The sequence below is a fragment of the Eublepharis macularius genome, chromosome 11 (genome assembly GCF_028583425.1).
Source record: "Eublepharis macularius isolate TG4126 chromosome 11, MPM_Emac_v1.0, whole genome shotgun sequence".
NCBI classification, from domain to species: Eukaryota; Metazoa; Chordata; class Lepidosauria; order Squamata; family Eublepharidae; genus Eublepharis; species Eublepharis macularius.
This window is the reverse complement of record NC_072800.1, coordinates 12,644,198-12,671,609: the sequence shown is the minus strand read 5'-3', so window position 1 is coordinate 12,671,609 and position 27,412 is coordinate 12,644,198. Positions and strand designations below refer to the sequence as shown.

At 42.9% G+C, this 27,412-nt stretch overlaps 2 protein-coding genes across 4 annotated transcripts in view; one reads left to right on the top strand and one right to left on the bottom strand.

Moving 5' to 3' along the window:
- Positions 1-25,893, top strand: part of TEX10 (testis expressed 10) — a 30,307-nt gene extending 4,414 nt beyond the window's left edge. The window contains exons 2-15 of one of the 2 annotated variants that reach the window (XM_054991584.1): positions 616-808; positions 2,126-2,832; positions 5,636-5,882; positions 6,735-6,847; positions 8,619-8,857; positions 11,111-11,246; positions 12,170-12,345; positions 12,874-13,051; positions 17,652-17,737; positions 18,748-18,881; positions 22,995-23,075; positions 23,830-24,011; positions 24,713-24,923; positions 25,762-25,893. In XM_054991584.1, coding sequence (XP_054847559.1) covers positions 629-808; positions 2,126-2,832; positions 5,636-5,882; positions 6,735-6,847; positions 8,619-8,857; positions 11,111-11,246; positions 12,170-12,345; positions 12,874-13,051; positions 17,652-17,737; positions 18,748-18,881; positions 22,995-23,075; positions 23,830-24,011; positions 24,713-24,923; positions 25,762-25,875 — 2,784 coding nt within the window. In that variant the 5' untranslated portion in view covers positions 616-628 and the 3' untranslated portion in view covers positions 25,876-25,893. Of the gene's footprint in view, positions 1-615; positions 809-2,125; positions 2,833-5,635; positions 5,883-6,734; positions 6,848-8,618; positions 8,858-11,110; positions 11,247-12,169; positions 12,346-12,873; positions 13,052-17,651; positions 17,738-18,747; positions 18,882-22,994; positions 23,076-23,829; positions 24,012-24,712; positions 24,924-25,761 lie in introns of those variants that run through there. The other variant, XM_054991585.1, reaches the window with a different exon arrangement.
- The window catches only part of INVS (inversin), a 156,478-nt gene continuing 139,092 nt past the window's right edge, over positions 10,027-27,412 (bottom strand). Inside the window, exons 17-18 of one of the 2 annotated variants that reach the window (XM_054991580.1) lie at positions 27,215-27,379; positions 10,027-10,310 (exon numbers count right to left, since the gene is read on the bottom strand). In XM_054991580.1, coding sequence (XP_054847555.1) covers positions 27,246-27,379 — 134 coding nt within the window. In that variant the 3' untranslated portion in view covers positions 10,027-10,310; positions 27,215-27,245. Of the gene's footprint in view, positions 10,311-26,141; positions 26,442-27,214; positions 27,380-27,412 lie in introns of those variants that run through there. The other variant, XM_054991581.1, reaches the window with a different exon arrangement.

The following is a 27,412-nucleotide window of genomic DNA, read 5'->3' as shown; positions in this document are numbered from 1 at the left end:
ATGCTGTGCTTAAGGGATAATATTAACATTGAACATTGGGGATTTTTACTGTTTTAACTGTGTATACTTTTATTGTCCTGTATGAATTTGACAACCGGAAATGGTTTGATGGTTGTATCTAGTTTTAAATTTTAATGCTTTGACCATCATGTCACATCAATTTTATTCAAGCTTATGTTTCTGTTTTGTTAGTTGTTTGTGACTTGTAATGGCTGAATACAACAAACTTTTCTACTGTCTAGTCGGCCTCCTGCTGGGGGCAAGCGGGGAGGTTTGACCTTCTTCATGGACCTGTAGTCCACTTTCTGCTGTTTCTGCCCTGGAGGGTTTGACAGTTGGGCTGTGCAGTTGCTGAGCGCCGCATTGGGATGTTTTTATAATTGTAGCATTGATAGTTTTATGCTATTCGGTGTTGTTTATTTTATTTGTATGACTTGATGATGTTCTCCATTCTGAGCCTGCTTGCGGGGAGATTGGGCTATAAATTTAATGAATTAAATTAAATTAGTTACATGTTACATGCTGTTACATCTAGTTCACTTCTTTTGTTTTAGTTACATGACGTTCACTTCTTTTGTTTAAGCATCTTTAAAGTGTCCCATCTTTTTTTTGCAGAATTAGTTTCAAAATGACGAAGAAAAGGAAACATCAAGAGGATTTTCACAAAGTAAAGCTGAAAGTGGGGAGAAAGAAGCCTAGATTAGAAAATGCCACTGACACAAATTTCAAAACGAAGGCTATACATATTCCTGAGCAGCTTAGAGAGGACCCAATACTTCCGACAAACAACAGAAAGCTTAACATAAAGGTACAGCAGACGTCAGTACCAGTAGTAACTTTCCTTAAGTCAGAGTCCAGTAGCATCTCTGAGTCTAACTTTAACAGGACATAAGCATCCATGAAGCTATACTTTTAGGCATCCAAACCATCTGTTGTTCCGATTCCTTGATTAAGATAATTTATCAGTTAACAAAATGCTCCTATCCCTTTAATGTTAGCATTACTGTTACGATTAGTCTGTTAATTAAGATCAACAACTGTATCACTGTATAACATAATTTATACCTCCTCCCTGTATCATCTGTTAGACAATACTGTGTTTTGTGGCAATTGTGTCCTGAGTTTCCATAGTCTTGATACAGTTTTTTACTGATACGAGCAGGGAAATACATTGCACAAGAGCTCCATATATTTCCCTGCTCACATCAGCAAACAGCCATTACTAGGATTAGGGAAACTTAGAGACTGCTCATAGTTTTTGTTATAGGCCAGATCATTGTTTCGTTAAGTTCAGTGGTGTGTTTTTCACAGTGTCTTATACTTGGTTATGTTTTGCATCCACCTGTCATTTCTGTATTTTACTTCATTTATACCCTGCCCTTCTCCCCAGTGGGGGATCCAAAGCAGTTTACATGGTTCTTCCTTCATTTTATCCTCTCAATAAACTTGTGAGGTAGATTAGGCTGAGAGTGTGCGATTTGCCCAAGGTCACCCAGCAAGCTTCCATGGCAGGGTGGAGATTCAATCCTGGGTCTCCCAGATCCTAGCCCGGTGCTCTAACCATTACACTGCACTGGCTCTCACACACTTGCCATCTCCTGCAAGCAAAGTAAGCTCTGTTTTCATTGCCGTATTTGGTGGCGTAACGTTCGTGAAATCTCTTCCTCTGGCTGGATGTTACAAAAAATGGTTTTAAAAGGGTTTGGAGAGGTAAGAGTGCCTGAGGACAGGATGTCCGTTGTGTGTTAAACACAGAGCAGATTCCAATGGAGTTGGTTTCAAGTACTCCCAGGCAAGAGGCGATAAATTGATTTCTCTGCATAGGAACAACAAGTCCAGCAAATGTCTCTGCCTAAGCCCTTTGAAATCAGTGTCACATTTTTCTAAATCTGCACCTGATTACAATTTTACAATATTGTGAGTCTTAGATTTTGCTGTCCTAGCGAGGCTTTATTCTTCTTCATAAAAGGGGAAGGTATTATTAATTGTTAACAAATGACTAGTTACTATCATAAATGAGCATAAAACATTCAACTGTTTATATATGATTGATTTGGTTTTAGAAAGTCTATGATGCAGATTACTTTAGAAGCTGTTACTAACACATGCCATCTGTTTCTTCTAGGATCTCCTCTCACAAATGAACCATTACAGTGCAGGAGTTAAACAAAGTGCGCTATTGGGGCTCAAAGATCTGCTATCCCAGTACCCATTTGTAATTGATGCACACCTTTCAAATATACTGAGTGAGTTGGCAGCTGTGTTCACAGACAGGGATGCTACTGTAAGAGCAGCAGCAATCCGCCTCCTTCAGTTTCTGGCTCCAAAAATACGAGCTGAGCATCTCTCGCCATTTTTCCCTTTGGTCAGTGCCCACCTCTCCAGTGCTATGACTCACATCAGTGAAGGAATTCAGGAGGATTCTTTGAAAGTGTTGGACATTCTGTTGGAGGAACACCCTACTCTTTTGATGGATCGTAGTAGCGTTTTGCTGAATAACTTTGTAGAGCTTATTTCTCATCAGCAACTGTCAAAACGAGTGAAAAATAGAGAGAACGTATCCTGGATGCTGTCTGTGAGTCCTAATCGTAGGATAACTTCCCAGCAGTGGAGGCTGAATGTACTGCTCAGGCTCCGGAAGTTCCTCCATGTGTTGGTAGAAGGATCCAGTGAATTGGATGATGATGAGCTGCAAGGGGAAAACAGCAGCCCCCAAATGCCAAAAAACACTCTGTCTGTTAATTGGCAAGACCTTGCTAAGGGACAGGAGCACATCCAGTTGTGTGAAAATGGAGGCTTGCAATCCCGAATCAATACATCGTTCCGGCTGAGGTAAGAAACTGTGTCCTAGCAACCCATTTGAAGGTTTATCTTTTGTCACTGATGATGAGTTGCTGAATACAGAAATATAGTGAAACTAGTTGAAATTGTTTGTTCCATGCCAACACCACTTGTTTTCCAGGAAACAATGCTATTATAGTGTGCCAGTTTAGATGTTGACTTTCCCAGTGCTATCTCTGATACAACAGAGCCTACAGGCTGCGGACTTGGGATTGGGTACATACTGCCGTATGTAGAAAGTTACTCATGACTTCAGACTAAATGCATTACACCCAGTTTCAGCTGGTATTAGGAGCAGAGCAGGTGGCAATGCCCACCCCCACTGTGACCCAGTTGATGTTAGGAGCGGAGCTGGTGGCAATGCCTAACCCCCGCCTTAACACCAGTTGGTATCAGTAGTGGAGCAGGTGGCAATCCCCCCCCCCCTTTGAACCACTTGGGATCAGGAGCGGAGCAGTTGGCAATGTCCACTTCCCTGCCTTAACCCAGCTGGTATTGGGAGCGGAGCAGGTAACAATGCCCACCCCCATCTTAACACAGCTGGTATTTAGAGCGGAGCAGGTGGCAATGCCCACCCCCCCACACCTTAACCCAGCTGGTATTAGATGTGGAGCAGGTAGCAGTGCCTAACCCCTACCTTAACCCAGTTGGTATCTGCAGTGGAGCAGGTGGCTATGCCCACCCCCTTTGAACCAGTTGGGATCAGGAGCGGAGCAGTTGGCAATGTCCACTTCCCTGCCTTAACCCAGCTGGTATTGGGAGCGGAGCAGGTGGCAATGCCCACCCCTGCCTTAACCCAGCTGGTATTAATAGTGGAGCAGGTGGCAATGCCCACTCCCCACCTTAACTCAGTTGGTATAAAGAGCGGAGCAGTTGGCAATGCCCACCCCCGCCTTAATCCAGCTGGTATTAGGAGCGGAACAGATGGCAATGCCCACCCCCCTTCAGCCAGCCGGGATCAGGAGCAGAGCAGGTGGCAATGCCTGCCTCCTGCCTTAACCCAGCAGTTATTAGGAGCGGAGCAGGTGGCAATGCCCGCCCTCCTTCACCTGACTGGGATCAAGAGTGGAGCAGGTAACAGTGCCCACCTCGCGCCTTCACCTAGCTGGTATTAGGAGTGGAGCAGGTGGAAATGCCCTCCCCTGCCTTAACCCAGCTGGTATTAGTGGCGGAGCAGGTGGCAGTGCATACCCCTGCCATCACCCATTTGGAATCAGGAGTGGAGCAGGTGGCAATGCCCACCTCACGCCTTCACCTAGTTGGGATCAGGTGCAGAGCAGGAGGCAATGCCTTTCTTCCCTTCACCCAGCTGTGATAAGGAGCAGAGCAGGTGGCAATGCTCGCCCTCATCAACCTACTGGAATAAGCCACTGAGCAGGCGGCAATGTCCATCCTGTCTTCTCCCTGCCGGAGTCAGGAGCCAAGCATGCAGCAATGCCTGCCCCCCCCCCAACCTGGTGGAATCAGGTGCAGAGCACGTGGCAATGCCTGCACCCCCTTCACTGCCCATCTTCACCTGTCAGGATCAGGCGCAGAGCAGGAGGCAATGCCTGTTCCTCCACCCAGCAGGATGCAGGTGGCAGTGATCACCTCCCTTCACCCACCTGGGATCAGGTTCAAAGCGGGCATCAATGCCTTGCCCCCCCCCTTTACCCAGCCGTAGTCAGGCACACAACAGGAGGCAATGCCCCCCCTTTACCCGGCATGTATCATGCATGGAGCAGGTAGCAAAGCCCACCACCCCTTCACATGGCCGAGGTCAGGCAGATCAAGTGTGGAGCAGATGACAATGCCCACTCCCCTCCTTCACCAGCTGGAATCAGTGACAGAGGAGGAGCGAATGCCTGCCCGCCCGCCCTCCCCTTTCTAGAGCCCATTGTATTTTTTCCCCACAATGGGCTTTGTTGCTAGTTAATACATAATACTGGTCTGTCTCCTGCCTCTTGAATCTTTGTAATATGTGATCCCTGGAAGCAGCAACCTTGATCCCTTGTCAAATGGCGCTTTGCCCCTGGGTTCTCTTCAATGGGGAGTTAATTTGTTTGCTCTTCAGTCCCCAGCAGTAGCAAAGGAGAAGTGTTGCCCAAACAACATTTGTCCTCAGTTGTCTCAGATTGGTATGTGTCTTACCCAAGGCTTCTTAGATATATAAGCCAGATAACAAGTGCAACATGTCTCTTAGTTGCAGTCTGAGGCTGGCAAATAAGTTATGTTGAGTTGTATACCACAAATTTAAAGAATCCACCCTTCTATTCCATACCTAGCATCCCAAAGTCGGGAAAAACAATTTAGGTTTCTTCATCATAGAGAGGAGCTGTTGATCCTTAGGAAAAGAATCAGGTTACAAACATGCATTTTCTGCAGAGAGGTCAAATTTGAACCAAACCACCAGTAAACAAACGGCAAAGGACTGCCTGGTTGGCTTTTAGACTTCATAGGTGTCAAGAGGCACCTGCCTTCTGGCTCAACCTGGAATCTTGGTACTGCAGTGCAATTGAGAAAGCTGGACTGTTGTCAGGGAACAGGAAATGAGACAGTAGAGTTAGGAACATAGGTAGCATCTACATGTACTTGTACAGGTTCTATTTCAACTTGACTATTCAAATTCAATATTATTCCAGAGTTCAGAAACATACTTATGTAGTCTGGTTCCATGAATGTTTTTTCTGATCCTGTGTTGTGTCCAATGGTGCTTAGGTCCAGGACCGTCTATATCTATATAGGATTGTAGCTTAAATACAATGATCAGCTTAAATGCAGTAATTTTGTAAGGAAATTCTGGCATCTCTTTTAGGTCTTTGGTGAGTGTAACGGGTGGTGCTGAAAAAAGCTTGTCATCCCCTGAAAATTTGAAACGGTTTATTGAAATAATAATTCCATTGCTGCTTGATTGTTGGATTGAAGCATCTCCTACAAAAGTTGTGGCTCCTGTTCTTGGAAATCTTTTGGAACCTGGGTCTCAGCAGCTTATGGAGCAAGTGCTTAGTATTATATACCTGTTGTGGAAGCTTGCAAAGCAAAATGAAGAGCCACAGCAAATGGTAAGTTAAAATGCTTGAGTGTGTGTATTCGTCTTACATAGCCAAGATGAGAGCATGTGAGTGTGAGTGAGCGCTGCATTCTGTCTCCTTTAGTGGACTTTAAAAATATTTTTATTGCAGAAAAGATGAGCTTCAGGTACTAAGAACATAGAGTGTTGGGAAAGTGTATATCAGGCTCCCTTATGGAACTACAGTATGAAGAAGTGGGCAAATATTGTGCCCACGTTAGCTGTTGAATCACCCATCTTTCAGAGGCTGGAAAAGGGTATCAATTGGGAATCTCACTCGTATCTCAGAATGTGATCTTTAAGTATCTCAGTGATAGAAATTGTTCTTGCCCCTTGCTGTCAGTTAAAATGATTAATGTCAGTTGCTTTAAAAGAGTTTCCCAGCTGGTTAGGATATTTGTACAAAATGGGATTCTGATAAAAGCTACTTTCTGTCGAGCGTACTTGCCCCTTTTTCTGAAATAAGTTTTGGCCGTTTAATGCAGCTGTAATACAACGGAACAACACTTACAACCAGCTTCCCACTGGATGCTGGAAATGCTAGTGGGGGTGGGCGGAAAAGCCAGGAATTGAACCGGAAAGTTCATGGGATGGGTTAAACAGCCCTTCCCATGCTAGCTGTTAGTCAGTGCTTAGTCTTTGCCTTATGGCTAATGGGAGTTGTGGTCATTTATATGATTTACGTTATTCACTGGTAAGGTTTTTAAATTACTGTATCTGTTTATGAAAGCTTCTATCTTGAAAGCTCTGCCTGTCCTAAAACTATTGGCAGTTATTGTATAGGGAAAATTATTACTTTGCTTTGCTTGTCTCCTCCTTTTGATATGTGGTGTTTTTACAATAGGAAGTGTGGCTTCGAGCAAACTACCTGACTGATTTCAAGCACCATTTCATGTGTCATTTTCCTTACTCCTTCCAAGAAACAATCAAGCACAGAAGAAAAGATTCCTTGAAAAGGTATGTGAGGAGACCATCAGCTGTTAACTAGGGGTGTGCACCGCGAAAATATTCGGGTTTCCAGCTTTGGGTTTACCCAAAGCGGGAAAAAAATTCGGGAATACCTAAAACCTGAAGCAGCAAGCCATTGGATTCGGGTATTTGAATCGCTTTGGTATGCTCCATAAAGGTTTGGAGCATACCAAAGTGATTCATGGGGGGAGGCTTTCTCCCAGCACCCCCTCACCGCCCCCACTTAGCCCCCCTGTCCCCTCCACCCCACCTACCTGGCCGGGTGGGGAAGGCTGGAGCCGCCGCCGCACTGCTGCCTCCTTGGCCTGCGTGGCCCCGCAGGGCGGTACAGAGAGCCAGAGCTGCCTCCTCCAGCACTTCCTGCCCCTTCAATGGCTGCCATGGTGGCCATTTGAGGGGCAGGAAGGGCTTTCTCCGCCTCCTTCGCTGCTGTGCAGCCCCGCAGGGTGGCGGGGAGGGCTGCGGCTGCTGCCACCGCACCACCTCCTCTGGGCCTGCAGCGGCAGGGAAGGCTGGAGCTACCTCCTCCAGTACTTCCTGCCCCTCAAATGGCTGCTGCGGTGGCCGTTTGAGAGGCAGGAAGGGTCTTCTCTGTGTCCTCCATTGCTGTGTGGCCCCGCAGGGCGGTTGTGAGGGCTGGAGCCGCTGCGGCTGCGCCTCCTCCTCCAGGCCTACAGCGACCCACAGGGTGGCCCGGAAGGCCGTATCTGGTGGCACGTGGCCCCATAGGGCTGCGGGGAAGGTTGGAGCCACCACCGCCCAGCGGCCGCAGTGGCCTGTTGGGCAGCTATGAAGGCCAGAGCTGCTGCCGCCACCACTGCCCCGCAGCTGCAGCGGCCTGCTGGGCAGCCGTAAAGGCTGCCACCACCACTGCTGCCGCCTCCACCATCGCAGCGGCAGGGCTGGGAGGGGGCTGGGGCTGGAGGTTGGAGGGTTTGGGAGTTTAAAGGCCCCTTTCCCTGCCTCTTGCAAGTGGCAGGAAAGGGGCCCTTTAAACTTCAGGTGTCAGGGGGTGGGGGATCCCCCCTGCCTGCCACCTGAAGTTTAAAAGGACCTGCCGCTTGCAAAAGGCAGGGAAGGGGCCTTTAAAACTCGAGTCCCAAAGCTTCCAGAAGCAACTCGAATGCTTCGGGAAGCTTTGATTTTGGATTTCTGAATCAAGGCCAGCATGTTGGCTCCGATTCAGGAATCCCAAATCTTTACAAATCGGGTCCGAATCGGAAACCCGAAGGGCATACATACCTCTACTGTTAACATAAGGGAGAGATCTAGTTCTCTGGCATGTTTTTGGAGAGGCAGCATAGAAATTTTCCAAATAAACAAATAATTCTCTGTGCAATTAGTGGCATAGCAAAACATTAGAACATTCTCTGGCTGTGTGTTGCTCATAACACTATTAAGCACTTTTTAAAAATAATTATCTAAATACATCTGGAAATCTGAGACTGCTCTGCCCTCCAATGCCACTAACTCTCTGTGTGTGAACTAACTGTGGTGTACACATAGTCCTGAAACTTTCACTACTTCTTGTTCTTCATATATTTCTTTTTTTACTGTTACTGGGGATGTGTTCATGATTGCCTTGGGTCCTCATGAGTCTCTAGTTCTTTGGAGTGAATGTCCTCTTATTTACAATATCTAAATACAGTCTTATGGACCTCTTGAGAGGTTTCTTTAAAGCGATTTTCCCTCTTAAGTAATACCAATGTGTTAATGCATTGTCAATTTTAATAAAACTTTTTCTCTGTGTTTCATCTAGCAACAAGTGCTACATGACATCTTCAAATAATATTGATCATCTCCTGTTAAATTTAACCTTATGTGATATTATGGTCTCACTGGCAAGTTCTTCAACACTACAAATGGACTCTCATTGGCTAGATATGATTAGAAAGTTTGTGATAGAGACTCTTGAAGATGGTTACAAGTTAAACTCTAAGCAGTTGAACAGATTACTGAGAGTGACTTGGAGACTCTGGCAGATACAGATAAGCAAAGGTAAGGGGGACTCCTTTTGCTGCGTTCTTTCTGTGTGCGCCTGCGGCAAGTTGTATTTTTCTAGGCTGTATTAGTCTTGTCTGTAGAGAAATTCCAGTTGCATCTCAAGTAGCTTACTGCATTGACCCAAGCTTGGAGGAGATGAAATGCTTCCTAGTCTCTTAACCATAGGAGGTGCTGATCATTTTAAACTTCAGAAAGTACGGGATGGCGAGAAGCCTGTGGTCCTGAAGATGCTTCTGATCTTCTGGGATTAGGAAGTTAGGTTGCATTAATCTGCCCCAGTTTCCTGTGTATACAGGTGGGTTTAATTAGTGACGCAATGATTAAAATAGCGTGTTCAAACATTGTTGCTGCTGCTTTTCATATTTAACTTGTTTGGTAACTTTCTTGGGGCCACATTTCCTGCTTCTTTGTACTCTTGCGGTCTTAGGTGCAGAACATGCAATTGTCACATCATGTTTGAACAATGCATTCATTTTGTTATCTAAATATTTGTGTGGGAACCTGGTTCACTTCCTGTTGCTGTTCACTGTATTCAAAAAGAAAATACTGACCAAGATGCGCATGCATTAATTGTAGTTGAAACAATGACTCTTGTACTTGGGTTTATTGCCAGAGTAGAAGTGAATGGAGAAATAATCTTTTCTTGCACAGAGCCTAAAATGGGTTGGATGATCCAGAGTTTTTTCCACTGGCTCTCATCTGGTTCCTGTTTCTGCTACAACTCCCTGCCGTCCTACCTAGTTATACCTGAAGATCATATGATCTTCAGGTAGGGACCTCTTCCTTCTTTTTCCACAGTTGCAAAATCGGTTGCATCTGACCCAGTATATTTGCAATAGACAAATGTGGGAAGCTTGTCCGAACCAACAATCTTATTTTTCCATTTCATTTATACCTCCCCTTTCTCCCCAGCGGAGACCCGAAGTGGCTTGTACTGTTTTCCTCTCCTGCATGTTATCCTCACAATAACTCTGTAAGGTGGGTTAGGCTAAGACTGCGTAACTGGCCCAAGGCCACCCTGCAGGCTTCCATTGCCAAGTGGGGATTTGAACCTGGCTGTCCCAGATCTAGTCCAGCACTCTTGCCACTTCACTACACTGTCAATCAAATATATATAACATCAGGATAAAAATGTCTGAAACTTTATGATACAAACACGGACGTTTATTAAATCAATCGCAATATAGCAGGAAAAGAGTAAAATCAATTTATAGAGCTGTGGCATAGCGCTTGCCTATGCTTATAACAGAACTGATAGGTATCCCAAAATATTTACTCTGAAAACTAATACTTCAATTTGCCATTTGTATTTTGATCACAAGGTCCTCTTCAACTGCTTAAAGATAGTAGATAATTTCACTCTTCTTGATATAAATCAGTAGGATGAGGCTTTTCCTGTAATAAACTCCTTTACTGGAAGAAGGTCGGTTGGATTCTGCCAGCTTTTCTGTTGGTGAAAAGAATGGAAATTCATTAGGTTCCTATGATCTGTTCTGCTGTTACATTCGCTGTCAGGAGTACAAGTACTAGTACTCCATCCATATAGAATAAACCATTTAAAGACACTTTCTGACATTTCAGATCCTATACTTTCTGTCCGCTTGCTCTCCTCTTTGTTGGTTGTGGATGCACTGCTCTACTGTGGAGCACGTTCCCCTCTCATTAGGCACTTTTCAGTTGCTTGGATGATGCTGATCTTGTGTGAGTGATGCCAGGGGAAGCGTGGTCTTCAGTGAAATGCTTCCTCCACAAAGGACAAAGAGGAACACAAGTGAAGGAAGGTCTAGGATCCAAGCCTGTATCTCCTGAACATTTACAGCATTGGACATAGGCATGAACTGTGATCTCTCCCTCCCTCCCTCCAGTGCTGTTCTGTACCACTTAAAGAAATAATGTATTTTCCTTTCTCTGTTGTACTTGTTAAAGTTAATGGAACATTTCAGTCTGAAATAGTCTTTTCTGCACTGTAGAAATGAATTTAGAATGCAGTTGTGCAAGAAGAGTTTCCAGCCACTCTTCCTTCCTACTCAAGCTCCTTGCAGTGCCTTGCTGGCAGTTCCCAGACCCTCAGGAGTGGCTTTTCAGGGCCTGCAGAGGGCTGTAGTGTGTAGGGTTAGGTTATAGAGATTCATTCCACGAGGAGATCTTTGGATCCAGTCAAGGGTAGGATGAGGTATCAAAAAATGTGTCTATGTTTGTTCCCTAGATAAGAGACAAGGTAAAATGTTGATATTTTTCCTCCTCTAGTGACTTCTGAAACACTAATGAAAGCTGTTTACACACTCTACCAGCAAAGAAATCTTCCCTTCTCTGTGCGTACATTGCTTCTGAAATTTTTCAGCAGAGTTTATCAAAAGGAAGAGTTGAACACTCAGACAAACAGGTAAAATATTGCTTCATTGTAGCTTTCTGTTGAACTTCCTCATATATAAGCTAAAAATTTCTGTTGAGGAAATCCCAGGGTGCCTCATTCAGGCATAGTAGATGGTAGACAGGACGCTAACGACTTTACAGTTTGTAGGGATAGTGGTGGCTCTGCATGAATTTCACGGGTGGGCTCTTCAGCATACAACTTCTTTAGTAGATGTAAGTGAAGTTTGCTGAAAGAGGAGACACGTGAGTAATATCGTTGAAGAAAGTATTGCTATTTTGTTTTGAATTCAGCCAAAATATGAGAGGAAAAGAGTATAGTTCATAGGGAGGGAAAACAAGTGGGGGCATTTCATTTGTGAGAACAGGTTATTTGTCGTCGTTCTTCTGTGCAGTCCCATATTGAGACTGCACACACACACAGACCAGCTGTGGAGAGATTTCTTACAGATTTCTTACAGCCCCCTTACAGATTTTAAGAGCTAGAGAAATCTCTCTCTGGCCGGCCTGTGCATGTACAGCCTCAATGTGTGCCTGCACAGAAGATACTTGACAAACGACAGTTAAGGGTAAGTACAATCCTCCTGTTATTGCCCAACATAAGAAAGCAGGTGCATTGCTATTGATAGGGCTTTGAAGAAAACTGATGAATGAATGTGAAGTAGAGATCTTTAGCCAGAAGGAAAATTAGATGCTCCTCTTCTTGAAACCAGTAATTCCTCTTTTCCTTGAGAAACAGGCACATCTCGTAGTATTTTCATTGTAGGATTTTATGATTTCTGTGCTGTTCATTGAAAATTGTATTCATCTCTTTGCATCTAATTGGCGATGTGAGCAGTCTTGTATAATTATGGAAATATATGAATGATTCAAGAAAGCAGTCTAAACTTCCAGATGTTTCATGTTGATACTTGAATGCTCCTCTCCGTTCTCTAGAAGCAGAAGCAAAGTGTTGACCCGTTGGCTGGCTGGTCTCCCTCAACAGCTTGTCCTCCTCGGCCTGCGGAACCCTGAGCTCTCAGAGCAGCTCATTGGCACGATTTATTCCGCAGCGTCGCGAGCAAACAAAGGAATGCTGCAGAGCTTACAAGCTGCTGCCCCTCGGATTTACGGTAACTCTTCTGTGGGAATTCAAACGGCAAGTATAGGGGGGGGGGGGGCAGGATAAAAGCCAGTCGGTTTCTGAGTAAGCAGGAGCCTAGAAAGCAAGAGAGCAGGTTGGGTGGAGCAGGTTGGGGCCGTGGAATTGCCTCTGATTCAAAGCGAGCCGTTGCTGGAGCTGTGGTCTTTGCTTTCTTCAGATGAAATTACTTGCAAATATGATACGTTCATATGTACCTTAGTGTCCTAGGCACAGTCACGCCCTTTTGAGCATGTTGACATCAATAGCTTTAGAAGGGTGTAACTATTCAGGATTGCACTGGTATTTGGTATGTTCTGTGATGAAAGTGGCACATTTGATTTTAAACTTTAGCAGTCTGTAATACGTTGACGTATTCTGTAGCTTTATTCGTTTTAGCAAATGCTTATAATAGTTTAGAAAGGAATGCAAAAAAATTGTATCAAGGTTTTTTTTTATTGATGGGAAAATAATGTTTGCAGATGGCTTTAGCAGCGTCTGTTTTCTCTTTCTGTTTTAGATCCACTAGATGGTGCTGTGGCTCTTTTGCCGGCTGAATCACAGCAGCGCTTAGTCCAGCTTGTTTACTTTTTGCCACATTTGCCAGGCAATCTGCTTTCTTCCCTGAGTCGCTGCTGCATTATGGGAAAACTGTCTGTGAAGTTATCTGGCACCCTTATTGGGATACTGCGCATGAGGTAACTAGTCATCCATCTTACTAAAAGCGAAGCTGATTAATGAAGGAATCTTAAATTAGCTGATGTGTCTAAAGGGGAAATGTTTTATTGTGTTAAAATTCCATTTTGCAGTCCAGCATGGAAGATCTGGGGCTTTTTGTGAAGGTGGAAGGATTGGGAGAGGGGTGTTTTGAGGAGATAAGGAGTCAGGAAGCTAAAGATATTGGTCAGGAAAACAGTGGAAGGTAGATGGGAGTTATAGTAGGAATATTTTCTGCTTCAAACCTGCAACGATAGGAAGAGTCCCCAAAAGACCAGGCGCCTTACTGATGACTACCTAAATGCAATTGCTGCTTTTTAAAGATGCTTCCTGGACATAATCACAAAAGCTCCCCTTCCCTTGGAGATCTTGTAGGTTGTCAGTTCTTGTGGTGGTTCAGGCTAACTATTCGGAGGCTACCTAGCAAAGCTAGCTATCAAGGCTGCCTATTGTACAGATGCTGGGTAAAGCATGCTCCTCAGCTTGATCACAAGAACGCTTGGAGGGCACCTTTCAGGTGCTGCTGCTGTCGTTTAGCTAAAAGGCTAGAACTGTATGTTGTGAATAGCAGACCAGTGGGAGGCTTACAGAACTCTGAACATGTTCAGACACGGTTTCCAGCTCATTTTCTTACCACTTGCCCAATGAAAAAAACATTGCTAGTGGGCAGCATGTTCTAATGGAACCTCACCTCCACTGGTAACTTTTGTGTAAATTTGTAGACTGGGAAAAGAAAATTTAGTTCGACCTCTGGTGCCTGAAGTAAGCTTCCTGTGAATTGGAAGGTGAATTGGAAGGTTAATAGAGGATACTCAAGTAGAGTGCCCTGTGTCCTTGGTATCTTCTGGAATCACAAGGCTAAAATTTTCCAGAACGTGGTGATGAATTATTTTGTTGGGAGTCAGATTTGGGGCAATAAAGCAATCTTGACTGTACCAGCTGAAAGAGAAGAGAACTCTGTGCAGGACTGAAGGGGAGAAAAGAGCATGGCTTTAGAAGGTGACCTGTTCTAACGAGGGCACAAAAGGTTGGCAGTATTAGATCTTGGGAGAAAGGGTTGCCTTAAGTTTTCCTTTTTATTTATCCTTTGCCTTTGCAGTTAAGACTTTCTCTTGCTAATACTTGGGATTATTTTTCTTTTCATGATCCCTGGCTTTAATTGTAAGTTTTTTTTTTCTTTTTACAAAATTGGTGTCTTATCGTAGTCTTGCTTTCCCCTATAACTGGACACATGATTACTAAGATACAAAGAGAAGGCGGGGAAAACCTCTGCTAGGTTTTTAATTGCTGAACTGGTCTGGACCTGTGATTTGCCTGTAATGTGAAGGTCAGTTGGTGTGCAGAGGCCAGGGAAAGCCTATAGCTCTAAGGACGCTTCTTCAGCGTCAAAAGGAGATGGCTTAGTTTCCAGAAGGAGTAATCTGGAATATCTATACAAGCTTTAGGGAGTGACAAGTGGAGAAAGGTGTTGTTATTGTGGTTGTTTCAGGTAGGTAGCTGTGTTGGTCTGTGGTAGAAGAGTAAGTTTCAGGTCCAGTAGTACCTTAAAGATCAACTTGATTTCCAGGGCGTGAGCTTTCAAGAGTCAAGGCGCCCTTCGCCAGATGCGAGGAGTATCTCCTATCCGGAAAAGGGAGCTTTGACTTTCAAGAGCCAGCTGTGCACTTTTTCCGTTCCTCTGGTTCAGCTGATATGCCTCTCCTCAGACATGAACTGGCATCATACTTGGCTTTGGTTATTTTACTTTTTTTCTCCTAAGGAATTTGATGATTAAATGAAACATATTAAATTGGCCACTTCTTAAATCTATCACTAAGGTGCCACCACTACACTCAAATCTTGCTGTTCTGCATCTTCCTCTGCTGCACCCCCCACCCCCATTTAATCAAGCCGCATTGTACCTTAACATCCTGATGCCCTCCCTTGTAACACCCCACCAACCTTTTGGTTGGGCTAGAAAGGTTCAGGGATCTTCATTCCTAGTCGTGTCTAAAGAAGGGAGTTCTGACTCTCGAAAGCTTACACCCTGAAAATGTTGCTGGTCTCTAAGGTGCCACTGGATTCAGATCCTGCTTAAATCTAGTCTACCAGTTGTTATAGTTGAAATAAAGAATTGTAATGATGTTTCCAGAAATTAGACAGAAAATCTGATTGTTTAAGGAGGCTGAACTGCTATTCTGGAATGGGCAAGTTGAAGTGTGTAAAATTGAACTTTAAGCTTTTAGTGGTCCAGTCTGAAATTTCAGATACAGGTCCAATTTCCAGATCTTTTTTATGTTGTGGGAATTAACAGTGTCAGTAGATGGCACTGTGTTTCTTCCCTGTGGATGGTATGTTGTGCTGGTAAGGAATGGGGGTGGGGATTGGGGATTGTATTTTTACACTTCTCTCATTCCAAGTATCATCTCTCAGACTCCGTCAGTCTTTTCAGGTCATCTAAATAGACTCAACACACCGGCATAATTGATCCTGTCTTCTGTTAGATAGCTATTATTTCTCAATAGGATTCTTACAGCTCTGATAAAGTACTAATTCAGAATTAAATTTAGGAAGGGTGAAAGTCTCAGCTTGTGAACTTGTTCTCGTTTGGTCAGCTTGAAGTGTAACGTTAAAATTTCTGGGATAGTTGTTTAATAGTGAGAACTAGATTTACAACTAATGTCAAACCTAAATATTCTGAAAATACCATATAATTGTATGAATATGGTAGAGGCTAGCTGACAGCTGATGACCAGGTATCATTTATATAATTTCTAGTGCACATTTAGTAGTGCCCATACTTGGGATGTTTTGAAAGTAATTATTGTATTGCTAATTTTTTTTTAATGAAGCTTCACCAGAAAAAATACTTACAACTGCATGCAAGAATTTGGGAGAGCACAATCAGCAAAACGTGCATTGTGCTCCAGCCAAAAATAATAAAATTCCTTAAATTCCAGCAATGTATGTCATACAATGCATGGACTATCTTGAAGCATTTCTCTAAAAAGGATTCACGAACCATAGGCTGTATTTCCTGTTGATTAGATGAAACTATTCTGGTATAACCTGTGGTATTTGGAGATGAATCATGGCGTTCTGGGCAGCATTTTATGTGCAGAGCATAATTTTTAGCATATTAGAATATGGCATCTTCCCAGTGGAGGTGCCACAAGAGCTTTGGAACAGACTTTGAGCTCGCTTGTCATCAGTTTGAACCTCCTTTACATGACTAATATGATTCCAGATATTTCTTTCCAATTGTAAGGTTCAGAAACTTACTCAGAATATAAATGAAGAAGTTCAAGCTTTATCCAGGAACGCACAGTATTGTTGTAGGGGATGCTAATTCAGTTAGAGGTTCAAATACACACCGCTCGTTTGTTTTTCAAAAACACATTTGCCTTAGGATGGTATTAAAGATTGGAAGGTTTATATTTAAATAAACATTCTTGCCTGCTTACATATTAGACACTTTTCCAATTTAGGTTGTCCGTTTGTAACAAACAAGAAGAAATTACTGTAGGTTGGAGCCAAATTGTTTTCTTTCAGATCCCCTCTAATTCCTCCTAGATATGAGTTGGTTATAGCTGCATTTCTGGAATTGTTGATCAGTCTAAAACTAAATAAAAAGGCTCTAAATATATTAGTCTGCCAGAATAAAAGAATCTTTTTCAACAGTAGTAGGAGTTTGGAACATTGCCAGAATTGTAAAGTTGAAGAAAGCCACTATACAAGAGACTCAGAAGGGAGGAAAGACTCGGTGGTTCTGTAGGAAAACATCTATCAGTTACTATGACTCCAAAATGTTGTTGCACTTTGGGTGTTCCCTGACTGCTGCTGAGAATATCTTTTCTGTGTTGCTCTAGTGCCCAAATCAGAACTACTGGAAAAATGAACACTGTTTTTTGACTTCCCACTTTTCCCTACTTTTTCCAGAGATGTGACTTAACGTGGTTTATACAGAGCGTATTTTCTTGGGCTGTAGAGGCTGGAAGGGAATGAGATTGCTGTTTTTATTAGATGTTCAGATACTTTGAATAAATGAGTCACATGGAATAAGAAACTGGTGAACTGGCTCACAGTCTTCAAGTCATCGCAGCCTGCAAGGCCCCATCCACCGTCTCTCCACCGTGATGAATGATGCACATTTCTCAGTCTTTGGGCTCTACCAGCAATTTTTCAACTTCTTTCTTCAGTTTCTAGTTGATTAAACTTTCCAGTCCTTCGCTTGTTCTCTGAAGTGTGTATATTGGTGGTTTATAGAAGCACGTGTTAATCTGAAGATTAGGCAGAGGCTTCAGGTGCCTGACAGGGTGGCAGATTTATGCCTTGGAGTGCCCCAGTTGTGCTCAAAGCAGAAGCAGGGATCTCATCTAAAGAGCCTTCTCTGTAAGCCTTCCTCCTCCTTGAACCCGACTGAGGAAAATTAATGTCAAAAGAACAAGCATGGAGGGGGGGCTGTATCATGGCCCCAGCCTTTTTTTTTAATACGAACCCTTATTTTATGGGATTAGGAACAATTTACATTTAAATCTACTGCAGCTGTGTATGGTTTGGGCCTAAATTATGGATGTTATCCCCCCCCCCCCCCGGCCACAGGTCATCTTTTGTGGGAGGAAAATATCCAGTGCAAAGCTCTATGACTGATGTGGACTACTTCAGCTTCTTATTTTCAACTCTTACAGGTAACTCTTGTGAAAGTAATTCACTGAGTTTGCTTTCTGTGTAGTACTGTTAGGTTGCATTTGTAAAAAATAGTTAAAAAGATGATTAAAAAGGAGTGCTATAATATTGGTCCAAACAGTGAATAGAAATTGTAATGTTTGTTTTAAAAAGTAACAGACTATAGATGATCAGCACTGAACGGCTTTCTTCGTTCACTCATTGGGGTTTTGTTACTTAGAGTGGGTTTTTTTAAGCTAGAGAGGATTCTGTTTGAAACTATGCCAGTAGGCAGCATCTGTGCCATAGCTAGGCCTTGTTTTCTGTTTTATGGGAACTTCAAAAAATTTTTAGTACTGCTGATGGGCATGCTTTTGGTTTTTAACATACAAACCTACATTTGATTATATACTGTTCCCATGGGTCTGAAACACTGTGCTTGGTAGATTACTGCAGCTGGAAAGTTCAGCGCTGTTCTGAAATTCTTCCAAGTAACTGTCACAAGCAGTTTTCTACACTAGCCTGGCAAGTGGAACGAGACGGGCCAGCCCCACTGAAATAACCCAGCAACCGTGCACTGCCTATCTAGCCTCCAAAGTTTGTTCCTCCTGCAGAATTCCATGTCCCGATTTGCCTCTCCTGCACTTGACTAGTGCAGGCCCTGTTGCTCTTCTAATCCCAGCCATGTTTTTGATTTTGATTATAGACCTAATACAGGCCAAGTTAAGCAACTGTATGGTCCCACTGATTTCAGTCAGCTGGTTAAGCATGTGCTTGGTTCTCCCCTTGAAATCAGGGAGACTTAGGCACTTTTCTAGACTACTAAAAATACTTCACTGATGATGCAAAAAGATGTAAATATTTACATTTCATTAATTTACAATTTTTAACTAGTCTTGCCTTGACTGGTGTCATATGCTTAAATGAAATGAAAGAATGTCTTAATGATCCTGTAATACAGTTCTGCTGTAGACAAAATAACGGAACCGTGGTTCACTTTTGATTCCAATTCTCCCCCATTTCTCTCCCTTAGGCTTTTCCAAAGAAGAACTGACTAGCCTGCAGAGCATTAGAGGGAGACCTCACATAAGCCAAACACAGCTGTCTCCTGTTCACCTCTACCTGACAGACCTGGATCAGTTTTTATATCACTGGGCTGTGATAGAGGTAATGTCATCCATGCTGAGAAAGGAAAGTAATATTCTTTTTTCGGATAGGTTTTTGCAGATTCATCAAAGGGGAGAATGTTAGGAATAAAATTCTAAGCAAAATTAGCAGAATGGCTGAGCTGCTCCTTGGAATAATGGGATGCTAATATTGGCTGCAGCTGACAATCATTTATTTCAGGGTAGTCTCACTGAAGCCTAAGGACAACAGCAAAGTAAGTGGTTCCTGGGCGACAGCCATTGACAGCACTGCCAAAGTAATTGCTTTTGCTTCTTCCTGCAAGGGCTGTTGGCCTTAGCAACCTTCGCGTATCAGGGTGAATTAAGAGGCTTGCTGGTCATCCGTTTCTGTCCATTGCCTAGGAACCTGGCACGGTATGATGTTTGTCTGCATTTCTGTACTGATTTTTGACCTGGAAACACCCTAATCTTGAATCTGCATCACCATTCAGTGAGTGGCCTTCTGTTCAAAAGTGGAAGAGAAATTTACTTTGCACAGCTAAGCCCCTTCCAGTGAGGAGTTTTGTGATTCTAATACAAGAAACATGCAGAATTCTCTTTCCCTTGGCTTTCCCCTTAGAACAAATTTACCTTTTTCAATCTTATCTTACCAGCTTAGGGGGAAACTAAAGCTGAGTTCATGATGTCTTCTCAGTTTCAGGAAGGAAGGCAGCTCCACACAACGGCGAGGGAAGCTGCTTGGTGAAGGGTTCTCCTTTTGTTACTTTCTGGAGATGCCCTCGGCCACCATGGACTAGTATAAGTCATGGTGCATGTGCAGTTCCAAAACCTGGCTGGCTACTGAAAATGGATGTGGGCCAAATGAGTTGACTCCAGTATTCTTGGGACAGTTTCTGGCATTGCTGGCCAGACTGAATCACTTTGACATAGCACAAACAGTGCTCCGTGTGTTTTCAGAGTAAAACTAATGTTGCTTTCCGATGATGGTGCGTGTGATGTGGGCAGTTTTGCAAGCAAGCCGGAATCCTCTGAAGCACTTCAGTTTCTCCGTGTATTCTTATGTCAAGGGCAGAATTACCAGCAGTTTGAATTGTTAAAAGCACTCCAGATTCAGTGACCCAACACCAAAAAGAACTAGGGCATTTGGAAAAGTTTAGGATTAAAAGGGGGAAAGAATAAAAGCCACCCCTGTAAAGCGTTATTACTGAAGGCGGTGGGGCTTTACACTTCGAGGCAGAACAATTCAAATTGGTAGGATGGTATGTGGGAGTTAAAATTATGGATTTCTCTTGGAAGTATTTTTCCATAATTTTTACTGGAGTTAAAATTTGGTTGGTTGGGCAGGAGAATCGCGATTCTGTTTCTGGTCTGGGGACTGTGTAGGCTTACAACAGAAAATGCTCATCCACATTCTTAGGCATATGTACATTTATCTTCCTTGTCATGGCAGCAAGAGCAGCAGTTGTGGTTTCACCGGACAAGAGAACCAGCCTAGGAGCTCTGGAGTTCTTGACGCAAACTCTGGACCAGTTCTCTCTTGCAACACTTCCAGTGAGGTCTGGAGTTTTGTATTTGGAGAGGAAGGTTCATGCTGCTGTTAGTTTGTGATTCTGCGATATAAACACATTTGACCCAAAACTTACCTACATTCTCCTGGCCACTGGAAAAAACAAGACTTCCCACAGTTAAGATTTTCATCCCAAGCTATGCTTCATATGCCCCTGCCCAGAGGAAATAATACATGATGTCACCCCACCAAGAAATACTTCCCCTAGAATTCCCCTTGTGCCCACTCTTTAAGCGTTTAGTTGGTAGGATATTTTTATTTGTCTAGGCTTTTAATTGAGTATTTTTTCCCTGACAGCTTTTAAGGATTTTTTGGTCATTTTATTATTATCTTATGGTCTAAAGATCATTTTATGCATTATTTGATTGACTATTTTATCTCTATACCTAATTCTGAACTTGACTGCAGAGTGCAGATCAAAAAATCCACTTAACGAGGCTTGGTACAGAAATGGTGGTGTTTCTGCAAATCTGGGGGGACCTCCAGATTAGCAGGAAAATCTAAAAAAAAGTAAAATGAAAGGAGATTACATTTTAAAAAGCCATGATTTGCAAGGGGATGTTGTAAATCTCATCAGCCATTTTGGATTGCTTGGGTCACTGCAGACAACATCAGTGATGTCTGTGGTTGTCTAGATAACACAAAGTGGCTGCTTCATTTTCATTTTGAAACTTGAGGTGAATTGTGGGGCCTGAAAAATGGGCAGGCAGGAAAGAGATGGGAAGTGGTAGAGAGAGGGAGGAAAGTGTGCAAACGGAAAGTGAGCCTGGGGGGAGCGAAGGAAGGAAGGGAAAGAGGAGCTTTGGGAGTGAGGGAAGGACTGAAGGGAACATGGCAGAAGGTAGATAGGTGAAGGATGGAAGCAGGGAAAAGGGATAAAAGTCGAGACAGTGCCGGGGGGGGGGATCAGCTGGGATGGTCTCTCCCCCCCCAGTTCTTGTGAGTCTCCTGCTTAATTTTAGAATCTTATACTGGCCTTATTTTTTTTTATTGCTATTTGGTCATTTTAGTTTTTTATTTTTGCTGGTCTGGGTTGGGGTTTTGGTTGATTTTGATTGGCTGCTGCTTCGTTATTTTAATTGGTATTGATTATTTTATGGCTTTATATTGTGAGCCACCTCGGGTAGTTTTGTTCTGTGGTGGTAGCAGAGAAATATGCTGTGTCTAGGAAGTTTTTGCCTGCAAACATTTGCCTGCAAACAGTTCACACTCGGTGAACTGAGAAAAGGAAATAATTAAGCAGTAGAACTGACAACCACTTCCATGAATGGGTTGATGGGAAAGATTTGGTATGTTAACAGGTGCATCTGTTCCTTAAAGAAAGGCTCTACATCATCATTTCTTCTTTAGTACATATCACAATGGTCTGGGATTTTCTACATCCTGGGGAATTGTGTGTCTGTTATAAACGTGAACCTAATGAGATGTGTAAATATAACTATCAATTAGATAATACAGGAGGAGGAGCTTGTTCTTCTTTTCAAACAGGAAATGTTCATTAGCATGGGCTCTGCAGCCTCAATATTGACCGCTTCCTTGGAGCAATTTGTTCATGCTGTAGTCAGCTCTTCCTCCCTTGAGGGCTCATGTCTATCCTGGTTGCCAGAGAAGACTTCTGAAGAATTCTGTCATTTGACTTCCTTATTTATCTATTCTGTAGCAGGTGCAATAGCAAAATGCTTTAGATTTTTAAAAATTTACTTTATTAACATTTTTATAGTCCTGTGAACACATCACATTAAAGTGTGGTAAGGGAATGTAGTTGAAGCTACCTTCTTGCAAGCCAGAGTCTCCAAAATTTATTCCAACTGGCATTAGCTTTGTGTATGTATCGTATTAAAAATTCAGTTTGTTACATTACATCATACAAACCTTGCATACAAGTCATACTTATAAACAATGAACCTGGTGGTGAGTGGTATGCTCTTCCTTGCTTTATGGCCCCCACACCCCCTGCACAACCTAACATCAGCTCAGACTATGTTTGCATTTGTTCACTTCCTTTTATTAGGAATCTTTACAAAGCAGTGTTTCTGATAGTATAGGCTGTATGCTGCTCCCATTCCACCCCTCATGCATATTGGCTTATGTTGTGTGTGTAGCTACAGTGAGAAAAAAATCAAATGCAGAGTTTATAGGGGGGACGATAGAGATGACAAAGCAGGCTACACCGGAGCAGCATCCAGAAATGACTCCTCCATTTTTCTTCTTAGGCTAGAATTTTCTGTCTTTAAAATTGCAGATAAATTCCCATAGTCATACCTGCGTGTGTAAAAAGCAGCATACAGTGTGCAGTGCCTGCTTGCTTAGACTCTGAGGCTGAATTTGTTGTATGTATGGGAGAAGGAGAAGAATCTTGAGAGAGAGGGCCTTATGGTGGAGTGCATGTGCAGATGCTTTTTATATGTTTTGGGATATAGTGGAGAGGAAAGGCCCAGAAAAAATACCTGCTAATGTTCTGGTGGTGGTTTAATACAGAATGGTATGTTTGAATTGAAATTTCAAGCAGAGCCCTCATAGTGAAGAAATGCTGTACAAATAGCCAATATATTTTTGCATACTCTCTTGTTCTTGGTATTGTAACAGATGGTGAACCAGTGCCTGTCTGCTATACCTTCCCGAAGTCAGTGTATAGATATTGTCCAAAGTGGCATTTGTAAGTACCTGGTAGGTAATATTTTAAATGTTCAATCTATGTTCAATCTATTTTTGTGTTTTCATTTGTGTCCAGTTATTCACCGTGGTGATATAATTCTGGTGTACAGAGATATGCTTGCTTGCTTTGGTGTAGGGCCTTTGAGTTGGAACTGCAGACTTCTTAGTTATCAGAATCAGTATTAATTCTTAGGCTACAGTATTTCAACTTACAAGCTATTGCACCTTAAAGGTCTTAAAACCAGTGAGCTACACCAGCTTAGCTAATAGGGAAAGTAGCGGTAATGTCACCTTTGACCAGTATCATTGATCCATCCTGTAAGAAACAATATAGCTGTGAATCCATACCAGTTGCTGTTGAGCTTAAAATTGGGATTAATGTTCCTTCCTCTTCAACTGACAGATGGTCAGTGGCTTTGTAATGTATGTAAGCTTGGCTCCCAAGACATCCGATTCTGCAGTGTCTTTATTCATAAAACCATTTTTTCTGCCGTATTTTCAAGGCATGTCTTTAGCATCACATCCTGCACAAGGTAGTGTGTGAAAGCATTTTACTTCACTATTGAAGATTTAAGTAAAGTCCGTTGATGAGATCAATGCAACTCAAATTCCACAAGAAAGGAAGGGCAGATTTTATACAGAAAAATACGACTGCTTGAAGGGCAAGTGGAAGTTATTGCTAGAATCGTCCTCTTGATGTACATCCTCTACCTATGACAGACACGAGAGGCTGTGTGAAAGGTAATGAATTTGTTTTCTCTCCCAGGCAGGACTGACTGTAATACCTGACAGCACGGCTGGATCTGTTTTGTGTGCCATTAGTAAGCTCTTGGATCAAGCTTGCCTCCTTAATGAAAATCTTGCCAAATTCCTGGCTTCTTTGTGCTGCAGCCTTCTTTACCTCATCTTAACGATAGAGAGAGAAGATGAAGAACACCTTCAGAAGAGGTAAACTTTTTAATTTTATCACTAAAGTCTTAAAAACATCTGCGTCTGTAGCAGTCGCTTGAAAAATGTCTGGTAAAAAACCTGCTGCTTGTGCCTGAGATATAGTTTGTGAAGCCTGTTGTATCCTGACAAGCAGTTCACCTTAATCTTTGGATTTAGCCTATGGCTTCATTAGGAAACAGAAAAATTAAGATACTGGACTTTTTAAATGTCCTAGTTTCAGTACTGCTGCTAAGTAGTCTAGTCTTCAAACTCACTAGCATACTGTAGTTTTAGAAGAATAGCAATGTGCCATTTTTTAAATTCAATTTAGCCTAAAATATCAGATGTATGTTTACTTCTTCATGTGGGATACCTTTTCGGAGCTGCTTTTTCCCATAGTAGAAAGTGTAACCTTAATTTCAGATGTTTCTTGTAATGGAAGCTTGAACTTTTTCTGCGTTGGCGTTCAGGCTTTTAAAGGCCTCAATGGTAATTGAGTGTCAACCCTGCAGAGGCAGTGTGTAACTTCTGTATGATAATTTTGTTTTCTCTTCTTTGCATCCACTGGGTTGTTAGTAATCTGTATCTTCAAAGTCTGTATTGTTCACCTGTTATTTTGCAGAGACGTAGGAAGGATACGAGAAACTCGTAATCAAATTAAGAGAGTGCTTGGTTTTCCCCTGTTCGTGATCTCTGTGCTTCCCCCCCACTGCATGTAGGGATGTCCTTTGGGCTGCCTGCATTTCACTGCTAACCGCCCTGCCTCGAGTGCTGCGGCTGATGCTGCAGAGTCTTCAAGTGAGCAGAGTCCGCCGGGAAGAACTGCCTGTCCTTGCTCAGCTCCTTCGTCTGCTAATGCAACACGGGCAGCTTCGGAGTCATATGGTGACCAATGAGTTCCTGGTGAAACAGATTGTCAAGGATATTGTGGTAGGAGGCCATTTTCCCCACTGTGTTCTAGTCTGCCTGCAGTATGCGCATAGCTGTGAAACTGTTCTGAGCTCAGAGGCTGCCAGCCTGCTTTTTAATGAGAGTTACTTTTGAGGAAGGAAAAATATCCTGAGCTACTCCTCTGCCCCATCCCAGTTTTGTGGTCATAGAGACAGGATATAGACTAGGAAGAGCACCAGAAATGAAGTTATCAGCCCAGCAGCACAGAGGAAAATCCTACGAAATAAAAGCTGGGGGAGGGGCTAGAGCAGATCTTTTAGCAATCTCCTCCTGGGTCTTCTAAGGACTGCACAAGCTACTCGGCAATAGCTGGTGAGTGGCTGGAAGACCCCTGCCCTAGCCTGATGAACACATTGGGAAGGTCTTTTTTTCCATTTGAGACAGCCTCTTGGACAGCACATTTTTTCCATGGCCAACTCTCAAGACTTTTACCAAGCATTTCTGGTTTGGGGGGGGGGGGGGGGCGGTGTATTGGAAGTTTTCACATTTTATATTTACAAAAACTAGCCTTTGGTTTACTGTAAAACTGAGCTGTTTCTTTAAAGGTTCTTTATTAACAGTAATCCGAACAGAACCCAATTAGCGGTTGACCACCCCCTGCTGGCTGATTTCAGTTGCTGGTTAGGTCTTTCCTAGAGATTAATACATTCAGGCTTATATTTGCAGAATAGCAAATGTTGCACTCTTGACCGTAGGTGCATAGGAGTAAAATAAACACAGTAAGCCTCCTTTTGCAGAGGCAGAAGCTGGCAAATGGCACCCAACCTCCAAATGGTTTGAAAACTCCCAAGTTACAACACTGTTTTCTTATTGACAGGCATCGAAGAGCGGTGAAGCCCCGGAGCAGTGGCTGACGGACCTTCATTATTATTTTAACGTAGGCCTTGCCTCACATCCCCAAGTTGCTGGTGCAGTTAACACAGTATATTAAAGAGGACATTTGCATTTAGCTGAAGCTTTTTTGTGTGTTATGGATGCAAAATACCATTTATGTGAAAATTAAAGTAAGTTTCTTAAAGCTGTTTGCATTCTGGTACAAAAAAGTTAGTTTTCTTGCACTGGTATAGACATTTAAAAGCAACTGGTGCTTAGCATAGCTTTTGGAAAACATCTGATTTTTGTGGGATGACAGTAAAAGACAATTCCAGTTTCTGAAGAGAAGACAATCTAAACAATTAGCTTGTGCAACTGTGTATATATTGTAAAAAAAAGTTGATACTTCAGTATTTTTCCTATAAAAGTGTTCACTCTTACCAAATTAAGCAGAAACTTCAACTTGGCTTACATGTAAACATTGGTTCAGGCATATCATTTTGGCCTCTTTGCAGATCTGAACACTAATCTCATGTATTAGCGGTGGATCTGGAAAGGAGTGGGTTTTGTATTGTATTTCCAGTATAATGCCTCAAGGCACCCAAGAGGGCAGCTTCTAACAAAGCTCTCGGAGCAGGACTGGGAAGCAGAGTGGAGAGCTGTTGCCAGGCAGAGTAGACCATACTAGAAAAAAGAGAGCAGTGATCTGAGTCTATATAAGTCAACTTCATCTGTTCAAATGGAGCCAAGGACATATGGATTGCTTTTGTAAGAACACTCATACCCTCAAATGCTACTGGTTCAAAATTGCTTACTCTGGAAAGGGCAAAGAAGCAGAGCACAATAAGGTTTTATATTGTCCAACAAGCCTAGAGTAAACTGCTTTTTGATCTAGTACAATACCAGGTTTCAAAAAAGCAAATAAATCATGTACTCTGACTTGGAGTGGTGGCTCTAGTTTTCACAATTAAACAGAGAAGAATGTTCCCATTTCTGCTTCTCAGTTGGGGAGGCCAAGGAAGCTTCTCCTCTGCAACCTCCCAGCCTCAGAAATGGTGTGAAGGGGTCAGTGCCCCCCCCCAAGCAGGAAGTCCCCTAAAACCTTTGCACAGCATTTGTGATGTTAAAGCAACGTGGCTTCCTTGTCCTCTGGGCAGCTAGGCCATTTCATGCACCTTTGAAGACTTGGGTGCCTGCCTGATGGACACATTTGTTGTCCCAGCAGCCAATGGCTTCTGGGGCTGGTGTGGTTCTTTCCTACTTTGAAGGACCTCCCCAGTATTGAGGGAGGTGCTCTTCCTTAGTTGGGGGGTGGATTTGGGTTAGATAATGTTCAAATATATAGATTAATGGACTTTCATATCCACTTGAACAATAATTAATTATGCCGTGAGATTATTTACGATCTCTTAGGTAGTATAACATGAATGAAAATGCTATTTTCAAAATCGATTTACCATATCCACGTAGAATTGATTTTCTTTTGAGCTACAAATCAGTCTTGCTTTCCTGCCTTGATCTTGTGTGCTTTGTTTTGAGAGCGGTGGAGGGTCTCATATTGTATGAAAACTGTTTAAATTTCCCTGTGTTCTCCAACACGCACAGATACTGCAGTCCGCTTGCTGCAAAACAAAAAACAGTGTCAAAAATGGTCA